Genomic DNA, 20,828 nt, shown 5'->3' with positions numbered 1-20,828 from the left:
TATTCCGTTTCAACGAGAAGTCGGTGTGGTGTTTTTTTTTTTTTTTTTGAGAAGACGGAAGGATTTTTAAAATTTTATTTCTCTATTCTTTGTTTTACTCACCCCCTGTTTTTCCTAAGTTTTCTTAGACTCTGAATAGTGCTGAGTAGATCCATATTTTAAATAGCCGATGTAGTAAGAAGGAATATATAACTTTCAGTGCTAAATATGGCATAGAAGTATAAACAGTTAGTTTGGATTGAACGTAAAGCATTACATTTCTCAGCAATACTACTCTAATGAATTTTTAATGGCAAAAAAATGGCCATATTTACATATATAGGTTTCCCTCAGTAAACTGCAAGAAATGAATTATCATTTTGATATGCCTAGAAAATACGTTTTATTTTCACCCATCTTTGGTATCCATCTTTTGCGATCTATATGAGAAGAATTAACTTTGTGACCGGCTCAATTAATAAAGGCCAGCCCGTAAGGCTCTGAGGAAAAGAAGACCGAGCCTGTCATTTACTCTTAAAGATCACGGTTCGGCATAAAGGGGGTTAACGCGCGATTTTCAAACATCCCCTAAGAGTTCGTCCCTTTCCCTCAGCCAATGACCAGGCAGAGCCCGGATATAAATAGGAGTCAACGCCGGTAGGGTTGTGCAGTTTCTCCTGTTACTTCTGTACTAGTGCTGTAAAGTAGCAGCACAGGGATGGCGCGCACGAAGCAGACGGCGCGGAAGTCGACGGGCGGGAAGGCGCCCCGCAAGCAGCTGGCCACCAAGGCGGCCCGCAAGAGCGCGCCGGCCACGGGCGGCGTGAAGAAGCCGCACCGGTACCGGCCCGGCACGGTGGCGCTGCGCGAGATCCGGCGCTACCAGAAGTCGACGGAGCTGCTGATCCGCAAGCTGCCCTTCCAGCGCCTGGTGCGCGAGATCGCGCAGGACTTCAAGACCGACCTGCGCTTCCAGAGCTCGGCCGTGATGGCGCTGCAGGAGGCGAGCGAGGCCTACCTGGTGGGGCTCTTCGAGGACACCAACCTGTGCGCCATCCACGCCAAGCGCGTCACCATCATGCCCAAGGACATCCAGCTGGCCCGACGCATCCGCGGCGAGCGCGCCTGAGCCCCCTCCCTGCCGCCGCCAGCCCCAAAGGCTCTTTTAAGAGCCACCACCTGGCCACCGGAGAGAGCTGTGTCCCTGCTTCTCAGCGCCGGCAGCCGGTGCCCAGCGCAGCTTCCCGCGCTCGCGGTAGCGCCGATGGTGCCGTAACTCGGGGTGGGGGCGGTGGCGGGGCGGGAAGGTTGGAGTTCCCGCTAGCGGGTGGCGCGAGAGCTCCCGCCCCGCGTGTGGACACGGTTCTGAGGCGTCTCCCTTTCTGTTACCGGCGCGGGGGGGGGGGGGGGGGGGGGGGGGGCAGAGGAGGGGGGGCAGAGCGCGGTGCCTGGAGCGGAGGCAGCCTTCCGGCGGGAACAAGGGGAGGGAGGGCGGGCGCGCGCTTTCGCTCCGAGCCCGCGGCTTCTTTCTTCTGCGGCCCCCGGGTGGGGCCCTAGGGCTGCTCTCAGCCGTTTCCTCACGCCCCCCTCCCCGCGCCTTCCCGCCTTGCCCCGCCCCCCCAACCGGCCGAGCAGAGCGCGCCGCCATTTCACGAGCTTCTTCCCGTTTCAGCCTGTCGCGGTGAAGCCCATGGCGGGGGGGGCTGCTGTAGCAACAGCAGCCTTTTCTTGCCTGCCCGTCAGTCCCCTCCCGGTTCGGAAGGGGGACAGCGCGGGCGAGCGATTGGGAGGGGAAAGGGGCTGTCATGGGGGTGAAGGAGGGCGGGGGGACTGAAGGACCTTTTCAGAACCTCAATCTTTCCCCAAAAGCCAAAGCTCTCTCCTCTCCGCGGAGAGGAGCGCTCGTTCCCCTTTCAACCCCACGCAGTGTCGTTGGAGCCCGGGAGCGGGGAGCGAAGGACGAGTGGGGCTGCCTACGGGCAGAGGCAGCGAAAGCCCAACCCAGCCGCCCCCACCGCAACCGCCTCAACTGCAACAGCACCACGCGCATACACACACACCCACACACACGCAGAAGAAAACAGTGACTCAGGCTCTTCTGTCGAAAGCTTGGGCGGCTCTGAAAAGAGCCTTTGTTTTTTGTAGGAGCGTAACCTATTGCAGGAACCGAGTTTAGCCGCCGAAGCCGTAGAGGGTGCGTCCCTGGCGCTTGAGCGCGTACACCACGTCCATGGCCGTCACCGTCTTCCTCTTGGCGTGCTCCGTGTAGGTCACGGCGTCGCGGATCACGTTCTCCAGGAACACCTTCAGCACGCCGCGCGTCTCCTCGTAGATCAGCCCCGAGATGCGCTTCACGCCGCCGCGCCGAGCCAGGCGCCGGATGGCCGGCTTGGTGATGCCCTGGATGTTGTCGCGCAGCACCTTGCGGTGCCGCTTGGCGCCCCCCTTGCCGAGCCCCTTCCCGCCTTTGCCGCGCCCGGACATGTTCTCCTCTTCCACTGACCCAAAGCCGCGTCTGGCGGGAACGGCCGCCCGCGCCTCCCTTTATTGCCGGCGGCCCGACCTGGTTGAGGACTGCGGCGGGGCAGGGCGGGGGCGGGCTCTTCTCCGCGCCCTTCCCCCCGCGGCCGGGGACGCTCCGCGTCGCCGCCGACAGGGGGGCCCCGGCCCCGGGAAGACGCAGCCGCCGCCGCCCCCCCGCGGCGTTCGGCGTCGGCTCGGCCTGCGCGCCGCGGGAGCGAACCCCCGGGAGGCGGCCGCCCCCCTTCCCGCCGCACACGGCGCGCTGTCCCGGCCCGGTCGTTGCGGCGCGCGGTGCCCGTGGGGCAGCCGGGCCCCCGCCGGCCGCGGGCCTGCAGCAAAATCCAGCCAATGGCGGCGGCGGGGCCGGGAGCTGCCGCTTCGCGCGCCGCCCGCGCGCCGCCGCCGCCGCCGCCATTTCGCCGCGCGCCGACAACGGGCCCGGCCGGGGCGGGGGCGCAGCCGGAGGTTGCGGCCGTCGCGTTCTCGTCAGTTGGTGTTTTCGACTTGGGGGATGTCACTGTGGGGTAAGATTCCCCGCGGCATTGCCCTTTTTTTTTTTTTTTTTTTTTTTTTTTTTCCTGGAATAAATTTGGAGCTTTGAATGGTTCCGGTACACCGGGTTAGCAGCTTTCTCGCTTCTGGAGATTTTGCTGGGGGCCTCTCGGTACCTCGGGCTTTGCCGGAGCTGCTGCCGGCTCTCCCGGTGACACGACCGGGGTAGAAAGGCCTCAAACCCTGCGTGTGTGCACACACTGTTTTATTTTTTTCTGGCTGACTATGTAATTAGAGTTACCATGAAATATATTTGAGGGTATTTTTACTTTGTTCTTGAAGGCTCATCAAAGTAATGGTATTCCAAACGCTTGCTGTTTACCACTTTTTTTTTTTTTTTTTTCCTCCCCTGGTTAACCAGATGTGTGTGAAATACAGAGTTTATTTTTCGTCTTTGGTCGGTCAGGTAGTTGTTATTTTGCTTGATATCAACATTTTCCCTGTTTCTGAACGAGTCACCACTGCTCTAATTCTTCCTGAGCATGAAAAATTTTTGCTTGATAATTCACAGCTCTTTCCTTTTGAGCTGTCACATTTTTGTTTCATTGTTTTTCCTTTTGCATCTCTTTTTTAATTGAAATAATTTTCTTTAAGCCTTTGAGGGGGAGGAGATTGTTTTGGGATTTTTTGCTCTCTCTCTATCTCTGTAGCCTCCTAATATGTTTGTTATTTAACTCACTTTCTGTTTTGCCACCATTTTGATAAGTCTATTTTCAAGTGTAGATAGAGATCTTGTAGTGTTTATATCAGCCTTTATTAATATCACTAGATTCAGTTCTACAGAAATAGCAAAGACATATATTTATTGTTGCGTATCAACCTTTATGATGCTGTTAGCACAGATGAAGCTCCTCGGTTTATGTTAGCGTCATTGTGATTTCACACACTATTTGTCAGTTCTCCAACAGTTTGAGGAAAAAAAAATGAGCTTATATTCTGCGTTTTGTTTTGTTTTGTTTTTTTTTTTTTACTCTACTATTTACTGGCTGCAGCATGAATAGAATACAACAGAAATCTCAGTAAAACTTCTGCATAACTATAAAGTGTACTCTTCCTTGCTTATTAGTTCTCTCACTCCTTAATATCATAAATCTTTTCCCTGGCTGTGATTAGTGTGTTTTTTCCTCTATTTGTCTAGATTCAGAGGACCTCTTTTGTTCTCTTTGGGAATGCTGGAGGCATCCCCAAAGATCTCATCTGGCACATTTGGTTTTAATAGTATATATTTTTTTTCATATCTTTTCTATAGGTTTTCTTTCATTTCACTTCATCATTTGAAATGTTTTAGGTGTTAATATTCCTGTAGATTATCTAATTAAACAATGTAATTCTCTCTATGTGGTTTAGTAGGGATAGGTATTCTACCTTGCAATCTGTCCTATTCACCTCCTGTGCCTACTGGGGTTGAATATTGATTGACACTTTGTCAGATGGTTGCAATTTCTTCTAGCATACAGGTCTCGCTTCTTTTTAGTTCACTATATCTATTTTTGTGTCACTTATTGTAGGATTAATAATTTTTCCTGTTAAATTTAATTTCCATTAAATTGCTGACTTTTGCATCATACTTTCTTAATCCTTTTACCATTAGACCTTATTAAATAACCAACTTTTCATCCTTATCCAAGATCCCATTACTTCTTAGGAGTGACAACATAGCTCAATGTAATTTTTTTCTAACCTAAGGGGTATCTTAACTTTAAGAGGGATAAAAGCCACAGATGGTCCAAAGCATAATTTTTACTATGATTGATTTTACTCAGAATCTTTGTACATATGATAGCAATGTACAGGCACATAGAATAGATTGCTGTATTACAGTATGCTTGGGTTATTTGTGGAAATATTATTCAATATTTTATGATGGTTAAAGTCAAGTCATGCTTACCCAATTTTATCTTTTGCACAGCAAACAACAGACAGTTTAATTTTCTTGTTTTTATCTTTAGTATGAAGTATGTTTCTTGTATCTTTCTAAAGTTTTCACTGGCAGCTGTATGTATAAAGTAACAGTGTATATATGTATAAAGTAACAGTGTATATATTATTGAAGTGTCAGGGCACTCCTGAAAATAGACAAAATTCAACCAAAAGGAGGCACATACATCCCATTTACAGCAGCTCTATCCTTTCAGTGTTCTGGAAAAGAAGGAAGGACCTTGGAGCAATTTGCATTGACTGCATTCTCGACTAAGGCTTAATTTTCTAATATGACATATTGGTCTTGTATTTTATGGCCAGTGTTCATCCTTCACTTGTGGTGGTTCATTTACATGGATTTTGTTACTAAGAACCAACAAGTAGGTATATGAACTACCATATTAATCCATTAATCAATACTGTATGCAGAAAGTAAAAAGTTCTGTTTTCCTCTTCCTGATTAGGCAGCATTAGTTGGAAGAGCCTTGAGCTGTCTTCTGTGATGGGAGAAGGCAGACAGGGCACACCGGAGGGAAGGAGCAGGTTGGATGAGGGCAGGAAGGAACAAGGAAAAGACTGTCTTCCTCTTCCCACTTTAGGTGTATCATAGCAGAATGTAGCGCTTCGCTTCCCTTCTGCATCAGCTTTCGGTCTTTCATCTTGCCATTCCTGCTAATGCTCCTGGCCTTACCCAAAGACAACCGTCCCCTTGAGGAGGCTGTTGATTAATGTAAATCTAAAAATTTGTTTTCTCTTCAGTGATCTACTTTTCTTTGAGGTTCTGAGAAAAAAACCTTTAGTTATCTGAAGGAACTACTGATCTCTCAGTAGAGCTGCCAGCACATGTATTTTCAGTTGAGTAGTAGAATTAATATGAACTTCAAAATTCTCTGTGGTATATTTTTTTAAGCCAGCTAAAAGTATCATGATAGAAATGTTGCACTTTAGAGATACAGATTTGCTTCAACTCTTAAAGCAGAAGCTTGTGACAAATATGCTATTTTACTTAGGTATAAAATTTGTCAGGGAAAGGAATGAAACTGCATCATCTTCCTAGGGAAATCTACGTGTTCTCAGAGCATAATCACATGAAATGTAGAAGTCCAAATAAGCATGGATCTGGATTTTTGCCTAGAGTGACAATCAGCATGATGAAAATATTACAGAAGTTGTCTAATTCCATGGGAAAAAAACAAAATAGTGTTGTAAGTTGCATCACAGGTTTATTAATTACAGCAGAAACAAAATGAATGTTCTGTGCATCCTACTCATATGGAGACTCCAAGCTGTCAATCCTGTCTGCTAGGAAACTGAAGACAGGCCCATTGGCATGCCTGGTGGCTATCTTCTCAATATGGAACAGTTTGGGTTGGAAGGGACCTTAAAGACCACCTAGTTCCAACCCCCCTGCCATGGGCAGGGACACCTTCCACTAGATCAGGTTGCCCCAAGCCCCATCCAACCTGGCCTTGGACACTTCCACGGAGGGGGCAGCCACAGCTTCTCTGGGCAACCTGTTCCAGTGTCTCATTACCCTCATAGTGAAGAATTTTTTCCTTCTATTTAGTCTAAATCTACTCTCTTTCAGTTTAAAGCCATTACCACTTGTCCTATCACTACACCCCCTGATAAAGAGTGCCTCTGCAGCTTTCCTGTAGCTCCCTTTACATACTGGAAGGACACTATGTTATAGGTAGATTAAGGCCAATCACATCCAAATATGGATTAATGAATCTTTATTAAGGTAAGAGAGCAAATGCAGCGCTGGGGTAGCTGAGGAGTCACAAGTCGCAGCTCTGTCCAGGCTCACCAAATTGTTTAAGTTTCAAACCCCCTTTTATCCACACAGCTGCTGGTTTCAACACCTTCAGCACGCCTCCTGGCTTCTTCTAACATCTTATCTTCTTTCTTCAATCCTGTGGTCATGTACACCTTGTCCTTCAAGTCTGGGCCAATTTGCAGCTCCTTTGTCTTTTATGGCTCAGTGGTTTCAGTTCCTCTCTTATCTCAAGGACAAGGGATACCAGAGATGGCCCATTCTGTTCTTTCTCAATCCATTGCAAAGGAGTTACCACCCTTTGATATGGACCATCTGGTGAGCATCCCAAGAGGGGGGGCTGTTGGGTTGGTGTTTCCTCAGATCGATTCCCCCCTTTTCCCAGTAGTAGTCTTTTACTTTTCTTAAAATTTGGATCATTGTACTAATAATAGCTTTAGCCTAAGAAGTAATTGTTTAATTACTTTTAGCGAAAGCAAAATTCTTCTATTACTTATCACCCACTATAAGGTCTCCCTGGAGCCTTCTCTTCTCCAAGCTGAACAACTCCAACTCTCAGCCTGTCCTCAGAGAGGTGCTCCAGCCCCTTGATCATCTCTGTGGCCTCCCCTGGACCTGTTCCAACAGGTCTGTGTCCTTCTTATGTTGGGGACCCAGGGCTGGACACAGTATTCCAGGTGGGGTCTCATTGTTGGAAAATCAAAGAAGGAAAAAAAAAAAAAAAGATTGTTTAGGGTAGTTAAGAAATTAAGCAGTCAACACCTGCAACATGCCCATTGCACAAAGGTCCTTGAGCTAGATCCTTGGCAAGTGTGATAAACACCTCCTGGAAAATACGTAAATTCAGAGAGACTCCTAATCAAGACCCCCTGTCCTTGAAGATTAAGGCCTTCTGAGAAATAATGAACAAGCTGAAGCTAAACAGGAGGTAAGAAAGTGAAGACATAAATCCTAGAAAGGCCAATTCAAAAATGCAAAGTTCGAGACGGGCTCCTCTCCAAAGACCACCAGAGACAACTAGAGACCACCAAGGGGCCCTGTGGAAGCCTCCCCGAGACCTAAACCTCATGGGTAATAGCTATGTAAATATGGTAATGAGTTCTAAGAAATTTGATGAATATGTATGTAACCGTGATATAAGCTTTGGCTATTGTAACATACAGTGGATATGTTAGGTGGAATTATTCCCTCATGTCCCTGGCCGAATAAAGTAGTGACTGCTCATTAATGCTAAACGCGGTGTTAAGGAGTTTTCTTTCCTGATTTTTGGTGGCATCGTGAGAGCAGAGTAGAAGGGGAGAATCACCTCCCTCAACCTGCTGGCCACGCTTCTCTTGATGCAGCCCAGGGTACAGTTGGCTTTCTGGGCTGCAAGCACACATTGCCTGCTCATAGTTAGTTTTCCATACAAAAAGGAAAATCCCACATTTTGCACCTGACAGCTCAATATGCCCCTAAATCACTGCTGGACTGCCTGAGTTTTGGTCAGCTCAGCCCTAGTTTTCATTCTCATTCACCTGGACTAACCTGATGGATCTGGCACCTGGGCTGACTGCTCCCTATGGGTCTGTCTTGCTGCAGGGCACAGCAGGTTCTCTTTTCAGATGTGCATTTGCCTCCAGGCTCTACTTCCAACCATGTGCTGAAGGCCACAGCTGGTATATTCAAAGTCCCTTTCCTCCAGGTACAAGCTGGAAATCAGCATGGATCATGGCAACTCCTGGCCCAGGACCAGTTGAGTCCATCTCTAACAGAGCTTTATAAACCTCACTGAAATCACATATGTGCTTATTAATAACTGATTCTTAGAAGTGTTACCTTTTCATACATTAATGTGTTCATGCAGTAACCCCCAGCAACCCTTGCTGGTTTTCCCCAAACTTAGAGATGGACAAGGGATAGCTCAGGCTGAAGGGAAAAAAGAAAGCACATAGGAGAAAGTTACAAAGTCATTTACAAGGTAATGACCCATTTCCTGCTCACTCTTTTTTTCATTCTAGTAATTAAATATTAATTTTATTAGTATTATCTTGATCATGATTATCTTATGCTGCTGCTGTTCTGTATGGTACCATCTTTTTACACCTCCAGCTTGTTATACGTTCATGCGTACACACAAACACAGGCATGCATCAGTATGAAATTTTCTGTTGAAATCCCCCCCACCTAGGAAAGCATTAGACATGCTCTGATGCAGCTGTAAGACCCTTCAGCAGTCAGCGTTCTGTACACACACAGTGAGTACCTAGGACTGGCAACTAATGAGGACTTCACTGTCTATAGACACATGTGGACTTGGGATTTCTGGATCATAAGGGATGATAGCAAATCAAACCATCCTTTTGGTGAGAAACAAAATCTACATTTGTAGATTTGTCTTGGGATCTCCAAGTTTTATGTGTTTTGGATGTCACTAAATGAAAATAAACTTCAGTCTCCTAAATTTTTCACTGTCTTTTGACCATAGTTTTCAGTTTCACTGCCTGTCCTTCTGTCCCTTGTCCATGACTCAGTCTTCAGAACTGTCTTGTCACCATCTTCCACCTTCACTGCACCTTCCAGGTTGATCCAAATAAAAATTCCTCCCACATCTGAAAATAATAAAATCATTTGTTCAACACTCAGAAGCACTACAATGAAAATAATGCGAACATCAAGAATCACCAGAGGAAGAAGAGAGACCAAAATAGAGTATATTATGTCTTTGTACTGCTGTAGCAGCGTCAAATAGCTGAACCTTGAGTACTGCACACATTTCTATCCCATAAATCAAAACAGATGTAGTGCAACCAGAAAAGATAGTTCTGAGAAAAGTGATAAAGATGATTTAAGTCTAAAATGGCTTCCCTGCTAGAAGGATACCGGATCACTTTCAGTACAGAGACAGCTATTGAATGAAGATGTTCTTACTTATTTAATATCCATAAAATCAATTGCTAAATCTGTCAAGGTTAGTGAGGTCCAATCTAATTATAAGGTGAGCTACTAACAAAAAGGTTACTGGAGCCAGAAGAGCTGTCTAAATATTGTAAATGGGAGTAAATGGACTCATCTCTACAGAATTTTTTCAAATGAAAGAGAAGAATTGAAGGTGATGAACCATCTCTATAGAAATCAATTCTGGAGAATGCAGCTTCTTGCATAACTGTGAGCACTTCCTAATGCTGGTATTAAATAGCGCCTATCTTAAAGACTTTTACACTGATCTCTGGTGGTATAAACTGCCATTCAATTATATGCACCTGCTGAGGATCAATTTTAGTTTTCTCACAAGCTCAGAAAACCCCCTGACAATCACTAAAACCAACCAACCAAAACCACCTTCCCCCCAAAATCTGCTATTCATTTAACTATTTTTTAAAGGGATTCCAAGTTACCTAGCATCCTTGTTTGTATAGATACTTCCATGATTCTCTCACAAACTACTTGTGGAGGCAATAGAAGTTCTATGGCAGGAAAAAGCTGAAGTGTCTGTAGGAAGAGGGAAGGACCTGGTGCTCATTTGAAATCCGTCCCCACATTGCAAGAGCAATATTGTTTGTGTGCAGAGACCCAAAATAATTGATTAAAGAAGTGATATATAGAAATGCCATCTGGAGAGGAAAGAAGTTTATCTGCATCAGCCTAGTTAGTATGGTAGGGTTGTTTCTGTACCATGCAGTCAAGGGTTAAGTTTTCTAGGACAACATTAACAAGGCAAGGAAATGCTCTAATGATCGTGGGCTCATTACAGAAGTGGTTTATCATGCAGGATGACCCTTTGCTCTCTTAACCTCAAGTCTGCCGAATCAAGATAACGTTTTGTAACAGAGCAAACTGGAACCCCGACTGCCCCTTGCTTTTTTTGTTTGTTTGTTTGTTTTTAACATATCCTGGACAACAGTTACAGTACAAATAAATCGCATTTAACATAAAAATAACAACCGATGCAGGAACCACTGGATCTATTCAGCTCGCAGGCTGGTTCTAACAGCGGCCACGGCGGGGTATTCACCACCTTCCCGCGGCGTCTCCCAGCAAATCCCGGTTCCTCGCCCGGGGATTAACGACACGGAAACGATTCCGGGAGGGGGTGGCGGAGAAGGTAACCGGAGGGCGAGGAGGAGGAGGGGAAGGAGGAAGAGTCAGGGGGGAGGGAAGCCGCTTCCCGGGCCGGATTGGTCAGAAATTGCTGCAGCCTGGGCGGGCGGTGCCTGGGGCCGCCGTCCTCGGCCTGAGCCGGTTTAAGGGGCTGGGGAATGCCCCACACCGATCGAGAACACGCCCCCCCCCCCACACACACACCCCCACCCCCCCCCGCGGTTCCGTTACCCAGCTGTGCCGTAGCAATACTAGGGAGACTCTCAGCAGATGCGAAGAGAAAGTCCCGCTAGGACTTGGCTATGGGTTACAGCAATCTGATTTCTCTCTTAATAGTGGATACACTCGGAGCAGTTATTGTTACCTGCAAATGGAGGTTTCTGCAGCTTTAGTGCAATTGAGCTTTCAGATTGCCATTCAAATTGCCTGAATGTCAGCATCAGCACCTCTGAAACTGTGCGGAGACGTGAGTTTTTCATGGTTAATCAAATCTATCTGAGAGAAATAAACAATATCATCAATAACTTTTTTAAAAAATGTCATCTGGTGTCTGATCAGGTCTGTTTTCAAATGAATATGAGAAGTAAATTACTGGTGATATTCAAAAGGTTGTACACGTTACACCAGATTTATAACTTTAACATATTTTGGTTTACTGTGTATGGTGCAGAAGAGTACTAAAGGAACTAAAAATTTGAGTGAAGGGATTTGAGAGTAATTTATGAAAAGACCTATAAATATTTAACCTTTGCTTAGACTGTGTCACATAAATGTTCAAATAAGTTTTACAAAGAGCAGCCCAGAGTCTCATGGAGATATCTTTGGTAGCAGGCAATTAATTCCACTCACTTTTTTTAGCCTAGGCAAATACTCTAACTTGCCTACATTTTTGGTAAATATATTGGCCTAAAGCAACTTCTCCTGAAAGGCAAGAGGGAAAAAACAAACAAACAAAAAAACCCAACAAAACATTAAAATCATACCTTTCTCTAAGACTGTGGAAGATTGCTTAGTACAAAAGGAGTTCAAGGAATGTTTTTGTCCTGTCCACAGTGAGGTCATTAGAGAGCAATCAAGCATAGTGTTTTCCAAGAAAACCATGAATAAGACTTTGAAGGTTAAGAATACTCAAGGACTTTTTATGTACAATACTGTCACTATGGCGAAGTCAACCAAAAAGTCAATGCTCTTTTACTACTTCATTTTTCAGTTGTTGTCTCTATACTTGGGAATATTTCTGCAACTGAGCATGATTTCTTTTTTAATATGGTCTTGAATATTATCTTCTACTGTTTTATGGAAAATCAGAGAGCTATTAAATAACTACAGGTCGAATAACATTATTTGGGAACAAGCTGAGCGACTGCACTACCTATGCTATAGCTAGTATTTTAAAGCATAAGGATATTTTTGACTTTTAAGTCCACACAAAATATAAGTTAGGCCATCTATGACACTAAATGTTTTTTCATGACCACCAGTATCTGTGATACACTGTTCTTAAATCTAAAGCCATCATACTTTATAAGGATTTAGGCTGTCTGAATAGTCAGAAAGAAATTTGGGAAGTGATTCAGATTAGTCAGAAATTCTGCATATGCAATGAAATAAAATACTTGAGAGTTAAAAAATTTTCCTTCAAAAGCACATCTGTCACATAATTAAACAGGTGATACACTCAATCTTTCTCCTGTTTTAACATACACAAAACTTCTATTCAACTACAGCATGCAGACAGAAGATATGTTCATTTATAGTAAGCATAGTTACCTGAAGTAGAATATATTGCCTTTCTACATTATATGTGAATGGTTGGTCAGGAGAAACAAGGATATGCGGTAATTGTAGGAAAATATTCCAGTCATTTTACCTGAGAGAGAAAAAAAAAAAAAAAAAAAGAGGATTTGGTATGCAGAACTCAGTTTTCCTGTACTAATAAAAACATGCTAAAAACCATAGTGAAAATACTGTTGGTGGCATAGAAAACAGAACATTGTCATAAACTGCTATATAGGGAAACAGAGCTCATGACATGCACATCTCAAGGGGAGACATGGCTAGAAAGTCAGAGAACAAAATGCTAAGTTTAATGAATTGCCATTACAGAGAGTAACTACTTTATAGTGAATAAGATAACAAAAATCCCCATACTTTAGATTACATTTCAATCTACCCATACCTCAATTTTAAAATAAATTGTTAGAATACTTCTGTTTTCAAGTGATTTTTCAAATGTCAGTGGAGAAAAACTCCTCCTTCCCTAATTTCCAAGAACAGAACAGATACTTCCTTCTCAGACACTTCACTGTGAGCACTGCTCTTCAGAGAGAAACACTCGGCTCCCCACACCGTGTTTTCATGAGCAAAAATTAAAGTCAGGAATGTAGCCTTCTAGCCCATACAAATGTTTCTCACCAAGCACAAGGACCACTATTCACTGGCATAACAGTGTAAGCCGGATATTTAGGGGTTCTGTTGTGTAAACCTGATAGGATCCAGGCCTTGGTAACAACTTCATTGTTGAAGAGGAGATAAAAGATTGATAAGAGATGGGCACCCTCCCCAGTTGGCACCATAGGTCAGATGTTTGCCCAAGCATGAAGTCAGCAAAAATCCCCCCCACCTGTAAGGAGCATGTGTGCTGATTTACACTTTAAGCAGGCAAATTCAATTGTAACTAACCAATAACAGATGGAATGGTAATTACAGACCAATTAATATAAACATAGATAGGTTTTTAGTAATCATGTAATAGGATAAACAGGCTGTAGTTCCTTTGTGTGGTGTGCTATCTTTGCGGAATTACACCAAACACCCTTCTCTGTGCAACTATGGAATAAACTGGTTTCTCAGCTCTGTGTGTCAAACTGGCTTTTGCACATGAGGTAACGAAACCTGTTTGAGAGACAACAGGAGGACTGTTTCAAAACATAGGATTTTCAAATGGACTAGTCAGAACATTCTATAAATCAGTCCTCTGCTTCAGACCCATGCAATCTCTTCCCCCCCCATACTAAATATCCACTAGTATGTTATTTTGCTTAATATACTACATACAAGAATCTGAGGTTAAAGAAAAAATAATCTTCAAGTGTTTTAAACCAAATTCTAGCCTCAGATTTCAGTATGGCTACTAATAACATCCTGCAGTTACTAGCGTTTCAAAGTCCAACTCTGAATGAGTAGACGATTAATACCTAATGCAAGTTCTTTCAACAAGACGGGGCTGATAAAAAAAGAGAAAAAATAAAGCCCTCTGCCTATTTCGTGGAAGAAAAAAAAACGCTAAACCCCCAAAATATCCAACAAAACCAACTTGAAAAGTGTGTAAGAAGTATCCTTTAAAACTAGACTCGTGATTGTCTTCTTGTTTCCAAGCAACGCTTCAGCCAAGCACTCTCCTGTTAACTCCCTCTGCCTGAAAAACATTTTCGATTAACACATTGAAACAGTGACTCACTCCTCTGCCTCCTGAGGCAGGACACTGCATGAAGCACCCTTTTTCTTCTCCTTAGCTCCCAAGAGGAACTTTAAAAGAACAAAGAAAACACCACCCCACCCCACCCCCCGAGCCCTCAGGCAGCATCACTGGTGGTGCATTCCTGGCTCCCCTTCGGGCAGCTTTGCTTTCTTCCTTATAAAACACTACTGAATGAAAAAGAGAGATAAAACACGCTTTAACTTATCTGCCTTAAAAAAAAAAAAAAAAAAAAAAAAAAAAAAGGCAGGAATGCTCTGTCCCCTACAGTGGAAAACAAAATAATAATCTTTTCAGAGGAAATAGAGTGGGGAAAGGAACCTTCCCTATCATCCAGCAGAACGGAGTCCCTGAGGAACCAATGGCCCAATCTTCTCCATATAAACACCAGCCTCTTGCTGATTATCTTTCTTTATATCCCCCTGATACCCCACTTCCACCCTTTCTGAAAGCTGGCTCTGATCATGCCCCAGTCTCCCCGCTGCTCCGGCCTTCAGCTTCTTGGCATCGGGCAGCTCCAAAGCCCACAGGCCCGGCGTTACCCAGCCGATCACTGAGGCTGTCACCCACCATGGAGCTCATGCAGGCCAGGGCAGCTGCAAAGAGCCCCAAGAAGACAGTACTAAAGAGTGTGGCCAAACCCAAGGCAGCGGCACCCAGGAGGTGATACTGTGAGGAAAGAATTGTAGAAAAAACCCAATGGTGCCTTTACATATAAATGCCACGTCTGCTGCCAGAATGAAAAAGATGATTCCCTACTGCATTTATACGTGACTTTCCGTAATGCTTCTGTATGAACTCACAGACTATGGTAATGTACACTTGAGCCTATTTCGTTTTAACTTGTGGGCCTCCCATATTAATTCCACAACCAGACCCCCATCTTCTCAAATTCATTGACTCTACCCTTTGGAAATCATACTGGTTTAGTTACAGGACAACAGGGAAAAGATGTGAACTTTCTCGCTGTTGCCTGAAAGCTGTAAATTGCAACCAAACAAGAAACTCCTAAGGAAAAAAAAAAAAAAAAAAGCAGCTGCTACGCACAAGGACCTGGGACTCCTTTTCCACTCGTGGCAACGGCGGGAGGAGAGCGCGCCGCGCCCCACCCCCGGTTTGAAAACCGCGCGCTCGCCTCTGGTTGGCCGGTGGCGGCCACGCCCCCTCCCGGTCATGCAGGCCTCGCCCCCTCCCCCCGCCCGCCTCCGCCGGGGGTAGCGACGCTTCCTCCCACGGGAAGCGGGGAGAGGGAAGCACCGAGCCCACCCTCGCCGTGTTCTCCTCTCCTTACAGCACACTGCGGTGACTAATCTCAAATTTAACGGCTTCGTTTTTTTTTTTTCCCCTTAGAAAAGTGAAACTGAGAACGCTTACATAAGTACAGGAAGTTTTTAGACAAAGAGAAATAGAGACCGATTGCAATTATCGAAACAAAGTTGAAGATTTATATAGAAAAATACCGATTCAAAGCCTTCCCTCTACACTTAAAAACCTTCTGAGTGCATCTAAATATACAGTTTCGGAAAAGCACATATTTATAGGCTGTGAGTATTCATGCTCTTTCAGAGAAAAAGTGGGTGGCTCTGAAAAGAGCCTTTGGGTTGTCCGTTGGAAAGAACTTTACTTTGCTTTCGCCTTGTGGCTGTCGGTCTTCTTGGGCAGCAGCACGGCCTGGATGTTGGGCAGCACCCCGCCCTGCGCGATGGTCACCTTGCCCAGCAGCTTGTTGAGCTCCTCGTCGTTGCGGATGGCCAGCTGCAGGTGCCGGGGGATGATGCGCGTCTTCTTGTTGTCGCGGGCCGCGTTGCCCGCCAGCTCCAGGATCTCGGCCGTCAGGTACTCCAGCACGGCCGCCAGGTACACCGGCGCGCCGGCGCCCACCCGCTCCGCGTAGTTCCCTTTCCGAAGCAGCCGGTGGACGCGGCCCACGGGGAACTGCAGCCCGGCCCGCGACGAGCGCGACTTCGCCTTGGCCCGCGCCTTCCCGCCCTGCTTCCCGCGGCCGGACATTTCACAATTTAGGATTGAGAAAGAAAAAAAAAAAAAAAAAAAAAGTCAAAGAAAACAAAAACCTGCGTAACAGATATAAAATAAGCTGTGAAAATGGAAGAAATGCGGTGAGAGGTGCCACCCTGCCTTTTTATCCCTTCCTGCTGGGGTTCGGTGGGATTTCTGATTGGCGGAGGCTGCGACTGTGGAGTTAACCAATAGGAAGAGAGATGGAATAACAACCAATCGGAGGTGCTAGCTGGGTTGACATCACGAACCCAGATTGTCCAATACGCAAGAACGGCCTTGAGTCATCTAATTTGCATACCACCCCTATAAATACGGGCGTCGCCGCTATTGTATTTGCGTCGTTCCTGCGGTAGACAGGTAGTGACAGACTTGAAAAATGCCGGAACCAGCTAAATCGGCTCCTGCTCCGAAGAAGGGCTCCAAGAAAGCCGTCACCAAGACACAGAAGAAGGGTGACAAGAAACGTAGAAAGACCAGGAAGGAGAGCTACTCGATCTACGTGTACAAGGTGCTGAAGCAGGTGCACCCCGACACGGGCATCTCGTCCAAGGCCATGGGCATCATGAACTCCTTCGTCAACGACATCTTCGAGCGCATCGCCGGCGAGGCCTCGCGCCTGGCGCACTACAACAAGCGCTCCACCATCACGTCGCGGGAGATCCAGACGGCCGTGCGGCTCCTGCTGCCCGGCGAGCTGGCCAAGCACGCCGTCTCCGAGGGCACCAAGGCCGTCACCAAGTACACGAGCTCCAAGTAAATCTCCTGTTCGAAAGATCGTCTAAACCAAAGGCTCTTTTAAGAGCCACCCATATTTTCAGTAAAAGAGTCGTTCACACTGGTTCGGTTGGGTGAGTGGTACTTCTATTTAGCGCTGGTTTAGTTCCCAGGCTAGGACATAGGTTTAATAGAGAAAAGGTTTGTCATGTTGCAAATACCGGGGATGATTTGGGTCGCTTCTCTGCCCCACCCCGACTGTTTTTCCTGTAAGTCGTTAAATGGGGCGTTAACCACATAACCGAGTTCTTAAAGTTTTTCTTTGTAAGAGTAATTAAGGTTTTAGGTACTGAGAAATATGTACGGTAGTGATTAAGGTGTGTGTGGTGGGGTTTTTTTGTCTGTCGTTCCCTTATGAAATATGTTTGTTTGGTTATTTTTATGACAGTATTTTTCCATTGCAATATATATATTCCCTAATAAAATGTAATCGTCCCCTCTAAACATTTGCTGTCATTCTCAAAATGACTTGGCCGCAAGCCAGAGCAGCTTGTTTACTCAGTGAGCTCCACAGGGATTAGCCTGTGTATGCGTGATATTTGGAAGACATCGTTTCATGAAATCTATCAGGCCCTGCACAGTGGGAGTGAAATCCTATAGAAAACAGAGTAATTTTGTTAGTCCTAGAGATTTGATGTGGAAGTGGCGTAGGTTAGGATTTTTTTTTTTTTTTACTCGTCATTGACGGAGAACAAGCGCAGCAGAATTAAGAGGCTCCTCATAGATCCTAAGTGATAATGTAATAGGAAAATAGAAGTAAAAAATAACAGACGCTTTAAAAAAAAAAAAAAAAAAAAAAAAAAACAAAAAGCGAGGGAGGGCGCTTTATCGAACTTCAGGAGGTGCAGGAAAGGCTGTTTTTCCGAAAAACCATTTTGCCAGCGAGTTGAAATCCTGGCTGCCCGGGGCAGAATCGGCGGTAACAGCGCCTGCGACGCGGCAACAGTGGAAATTCCGCGCCGGCTGGTGGCTCCGCGCCGTGTCAGAGCGCCCGGAGCCCGGGGGGGGACAGAGCGGGGGGGACGGGAGCAGCGAGGGGGGGCGGGGGACGTGAGGGGGGAGGGGTGTGTGCTCTGCGCGCGGGCAGCGGCCGTTACCCCGCCCCCGCCGCGCGGCGGGCTTTTCAAATCCTTCCCACTGCCCAATTGAATTTGAGCCTTCCCGCTAGCCAATCACAGGGCGGAGATGGCTATAAATGGAGGGGTCCCGCGGCTTCACTCCCCACAGACCCTCTCCACTCGGTTCTAGGCAGCTCCTCCGGGGAACATGGCGCGCACGAAGCAGACGGCGCGGAAGTCGACGGGCGGGAAGGCGCCCCGCAAGCAGCTGGCCACCAAGGCGGCCCGCAAGAGCGCGCCGGCCACGGGCGGCGTGAAGAAGCCGCACCGGTACCGGCCCGGCACGGTGGCGCTGCGCGAGATCCGGCGCTACCAGAAGTCGACGGAGCTGCTGATCCGCAAGCTGCCCTTCCAGCGCCTGGTGCGCGAGATCGCGCAGGACTTCAAGACCGACCTGCGCTTCCAGAGCTCGGCCGTGATGGCGCTGCAGGAGGCGAGCGAGGCCTACCTGGTGGGGCTCTTCGAGGACACCAACCTGTGCGCCATCCACGCCAAGCGCGTCACCATCATGCCCAAGGACATCCAGCTGGCCCGACGCATCCGCGGCGAGCGTGCCTGAGCCTCTAGCAAACGGATCTTTTAAGACTTGTCGAAAACCCAAAGGCTCTTTTAAGAGCCACCACCTGGCCACTAAAGAGAGCTGTAAACTCTTAGCGCTGTGTAGGAAGTGGTGTGCTGCCCTGTGCTTGTGGGGTAGCTTTAACAGTCACCAAGACTCCGTACCTCAAGTAAGTACCAAGCAAGGCGTGCAAGTCACGTTTCAAAGGGATTGAAAAGCATCTTGACCGTAGCAAAACACTGGTCTGGTTAATTCCTGTTCTTTCTCATACAGATTTACGCTTAAATTGATAATTCTATACATTTTTTGGTTTTGGTTTTTTTTTTTTTTTTTTTTTTTTTTTCCCACATGGCTTTTTCTTTAGCTTTTAAGGAAACAGCCAACCGTGGGGCCATATCGGAAGGCACAAGGTGTCCTCTCCTGCCCTTCAAGGAAAGACGCGCGGTCGATGGTTTCCTCGGTGTTTTTGCCATTCGTGGGCTGACTGCCTGTCGTGAGCGACGTCCCACGGGCGTCCTCAGCCCTTTTTTCAGCAGCTCTAGTTTATTCCTTACATAAACTTTTTTATTTCCTGAGAGTGCTGGGGGTAGGGCCGAGGCAAGGGTAATTTCTGTGAATCCCGTTTTCAAAAGATGTGTGCTTTTTGCTGGTGTTTTCTCTGGGACACACTCGTGGTATCCTTCATTCTTCTGCGTACCCTGTGTGAATGATTAGAGGCGCTTATTTGGATCAGTTTTTTCCATCTTTGTTTAGGCTCCCGAAGCTATGCTGAATCAAGCACAGAGGAAGAGTTTTCCAAGGTGTATTAGCGATTAAAGACTTGACATCGAGTCCAGAACTATTGTTAACTGGAGACTCTTCCCTCTTCCTCTTTTTATTTTTCCCCTGAACCTACCTAGGAAACGGGGTCTCTCCCTAAGCTCAGCTGTACAACCCCTTACCCTCCTACTCAACAGAACTGTAATTGCTGCCTGAAAAATGTAGATTTCCAAAACCCTTCTGACTTTCCGTCGCCTTTTTTTTTTTTTTTTTTTTTTTTTTTATACTGCAGGCTGTTTCATGTAATTTGGGGAGCTTGCTGTTACGCTGAGATATTGGAAATAATGTCTTTATGTTTTTTCACTGCTACAAATGACTCTCTGTCCCTTTAAGAAGCGGTTGGATTGAGCTGAACGCAGCCTTCGTTTAAACTCAGAAGCGAGGACCCAGGGAGAATTGCTTAGAGGAAATATTTCGGTTGGAAAGCCTAAAACTGCAAGACTTGTTTTTCTGTTACGTGCTGATATGCTTCATCTTGGGAAATCTTCCGTTCTCTGTATCAGGAACTTGGACTCTGCAGCAAAATCTGACCAATCAAGTGCCTCCACACACCATTTTCTTTCCCTTGTTTTTCTCACTTTCAGCCATTTTCTGTTACTTAACCTCGGAGGGTTAGAAGGGAGGGGGGGGAAGGTATCGGGAATAGTACGTTGGGAATGTATAGCCTGTGATTTCTTCCCTACCCGCCCCCACTTGTTAGTTGATAGAGGATTTGTGTTTTTCAGAACAGATTTTTTTTTTTTTCTGTAGAGGATTACCAGTGTGATTGCAGAAATTACTCTTGATGAAAGCAAACTCATTTGTTACTCTCTGTAATAGCAAGAGATCTATTTATTTATCTAAACCTTTTTACATATATTTGATAAAATTCTTAATACTTACAATAGCTATTTGTAATGCTTCATATATTGGATATTAAATACCTTATATAAGCCAACAGTCGGAATACTTACATTTCAGCTGAAGTTTGGATCAAAAATTATGCTTTTTCTTCATGTTCAAGACATAAATGGTTTTTGAGGAGTGAGAGAGGGAAATAGGTTTTATTTGCCTTTGTCTCTATTTTTTTTCTCTATTTTTTTTGACGACCTTGGACTGTTTCAATAAATATGGTATTATTTGAACTGCTTTGGAAAGTTGCATTCTTGAATTCTAAAAAACACAATCAGCTGGGAAGGAAACAGATATGCAAGGTTTTCTGCAGGAAGGGTGAGCTCATATGAACCCTCA

General features: G+C 45.9%; 4 protein-coding genes across 4 annotated transcripts; 2 read left to right on the top strand and 2 right to left on the bottom strand.

The window, feature by feature from the left end:
* The first annotated feature begins 680 nt into the window (after positions 1–680).
* LOC116962866 lies at positions 681–20,722 on the top strand. Its single transcript, XM_042793126.1, has 5 exons — positions 681–1,102; positions 15,972–16,145; positions 16,744–17,081; positions 17,985–18,021; positions 18,351–20,722. Exons 1-5 carry the CDS (start codon positions 698–700, stop codon positions 18,777–18,779), a joined length of 1,383 nt encoding a protein of 460 aa, XP_042649060.1. The 5' UTR covers positions 681–697; the 3' UTR covers positions 18,780–20,722.
* Positions 2,089–2,592, bottom strand: LOC122153373 (histone H4). Its single transcript, XM_042791958.1, has one exon. The coding sequence runs from the start codon at positions 2,461–2,463 to the stop codon at positions 2,152–2,154; it is 312 nt and encodes a 103-aa protein (XP_042647892.1). The 5' UTR covers positions 2,464–2,592; the 3' UTR covers positions 2,089–2,151.
* LOC116962869 (histone H2A-IV) lies at positions 15,726–16,524 on the bottom strand. Its single transcript, XM_042791953.1, has one exon. It carries the CDS (start codon positions 16,317–16,319, stop codon positions 15,930–15,932), a length of 390 nt encoding a protein of 129 aa, XP_042647887.1. The 5' UTR covers positions 16,320–16,524; the 3' UTR covers positions 15,726–15,929.
* LOC104356560 (histone H2B 8) lies at positions 16,647–17,168 on the top strand. Its single transcript, XM_009969927.3, has one exon. It carries the CDS (start codon positions 16,705–16,707, stop codon positions 17,083–17,085), a length of 381 nt encoding a protein of 126 aa, XP_009968229.3. The 5' UTR covers positions 16,647–16,704; the 3' UTR covers positions 17,086–17,168.
* Positions 20,723–20,828: the final 106 nt, after the last annotated feature.

Source organism: Tyto alba, unplaced genomic scaffold, assembly GCF_018691265.1.
Source record: "Tyto alba isolate M040663 unplaced genomic scaffold, T.alba_DEE_v4.0 Super-Scaffold_2, whole genome shotgun sequence".
Lineage (NCBI taxonomy): Eukaryota > Metazoa > Chordata > Aves > Strigiformes > Tytonidae > Tyto > Tyto alba.
This window is presented reverse-complemented; position numbering and strand designations above follow the sequence as displayed.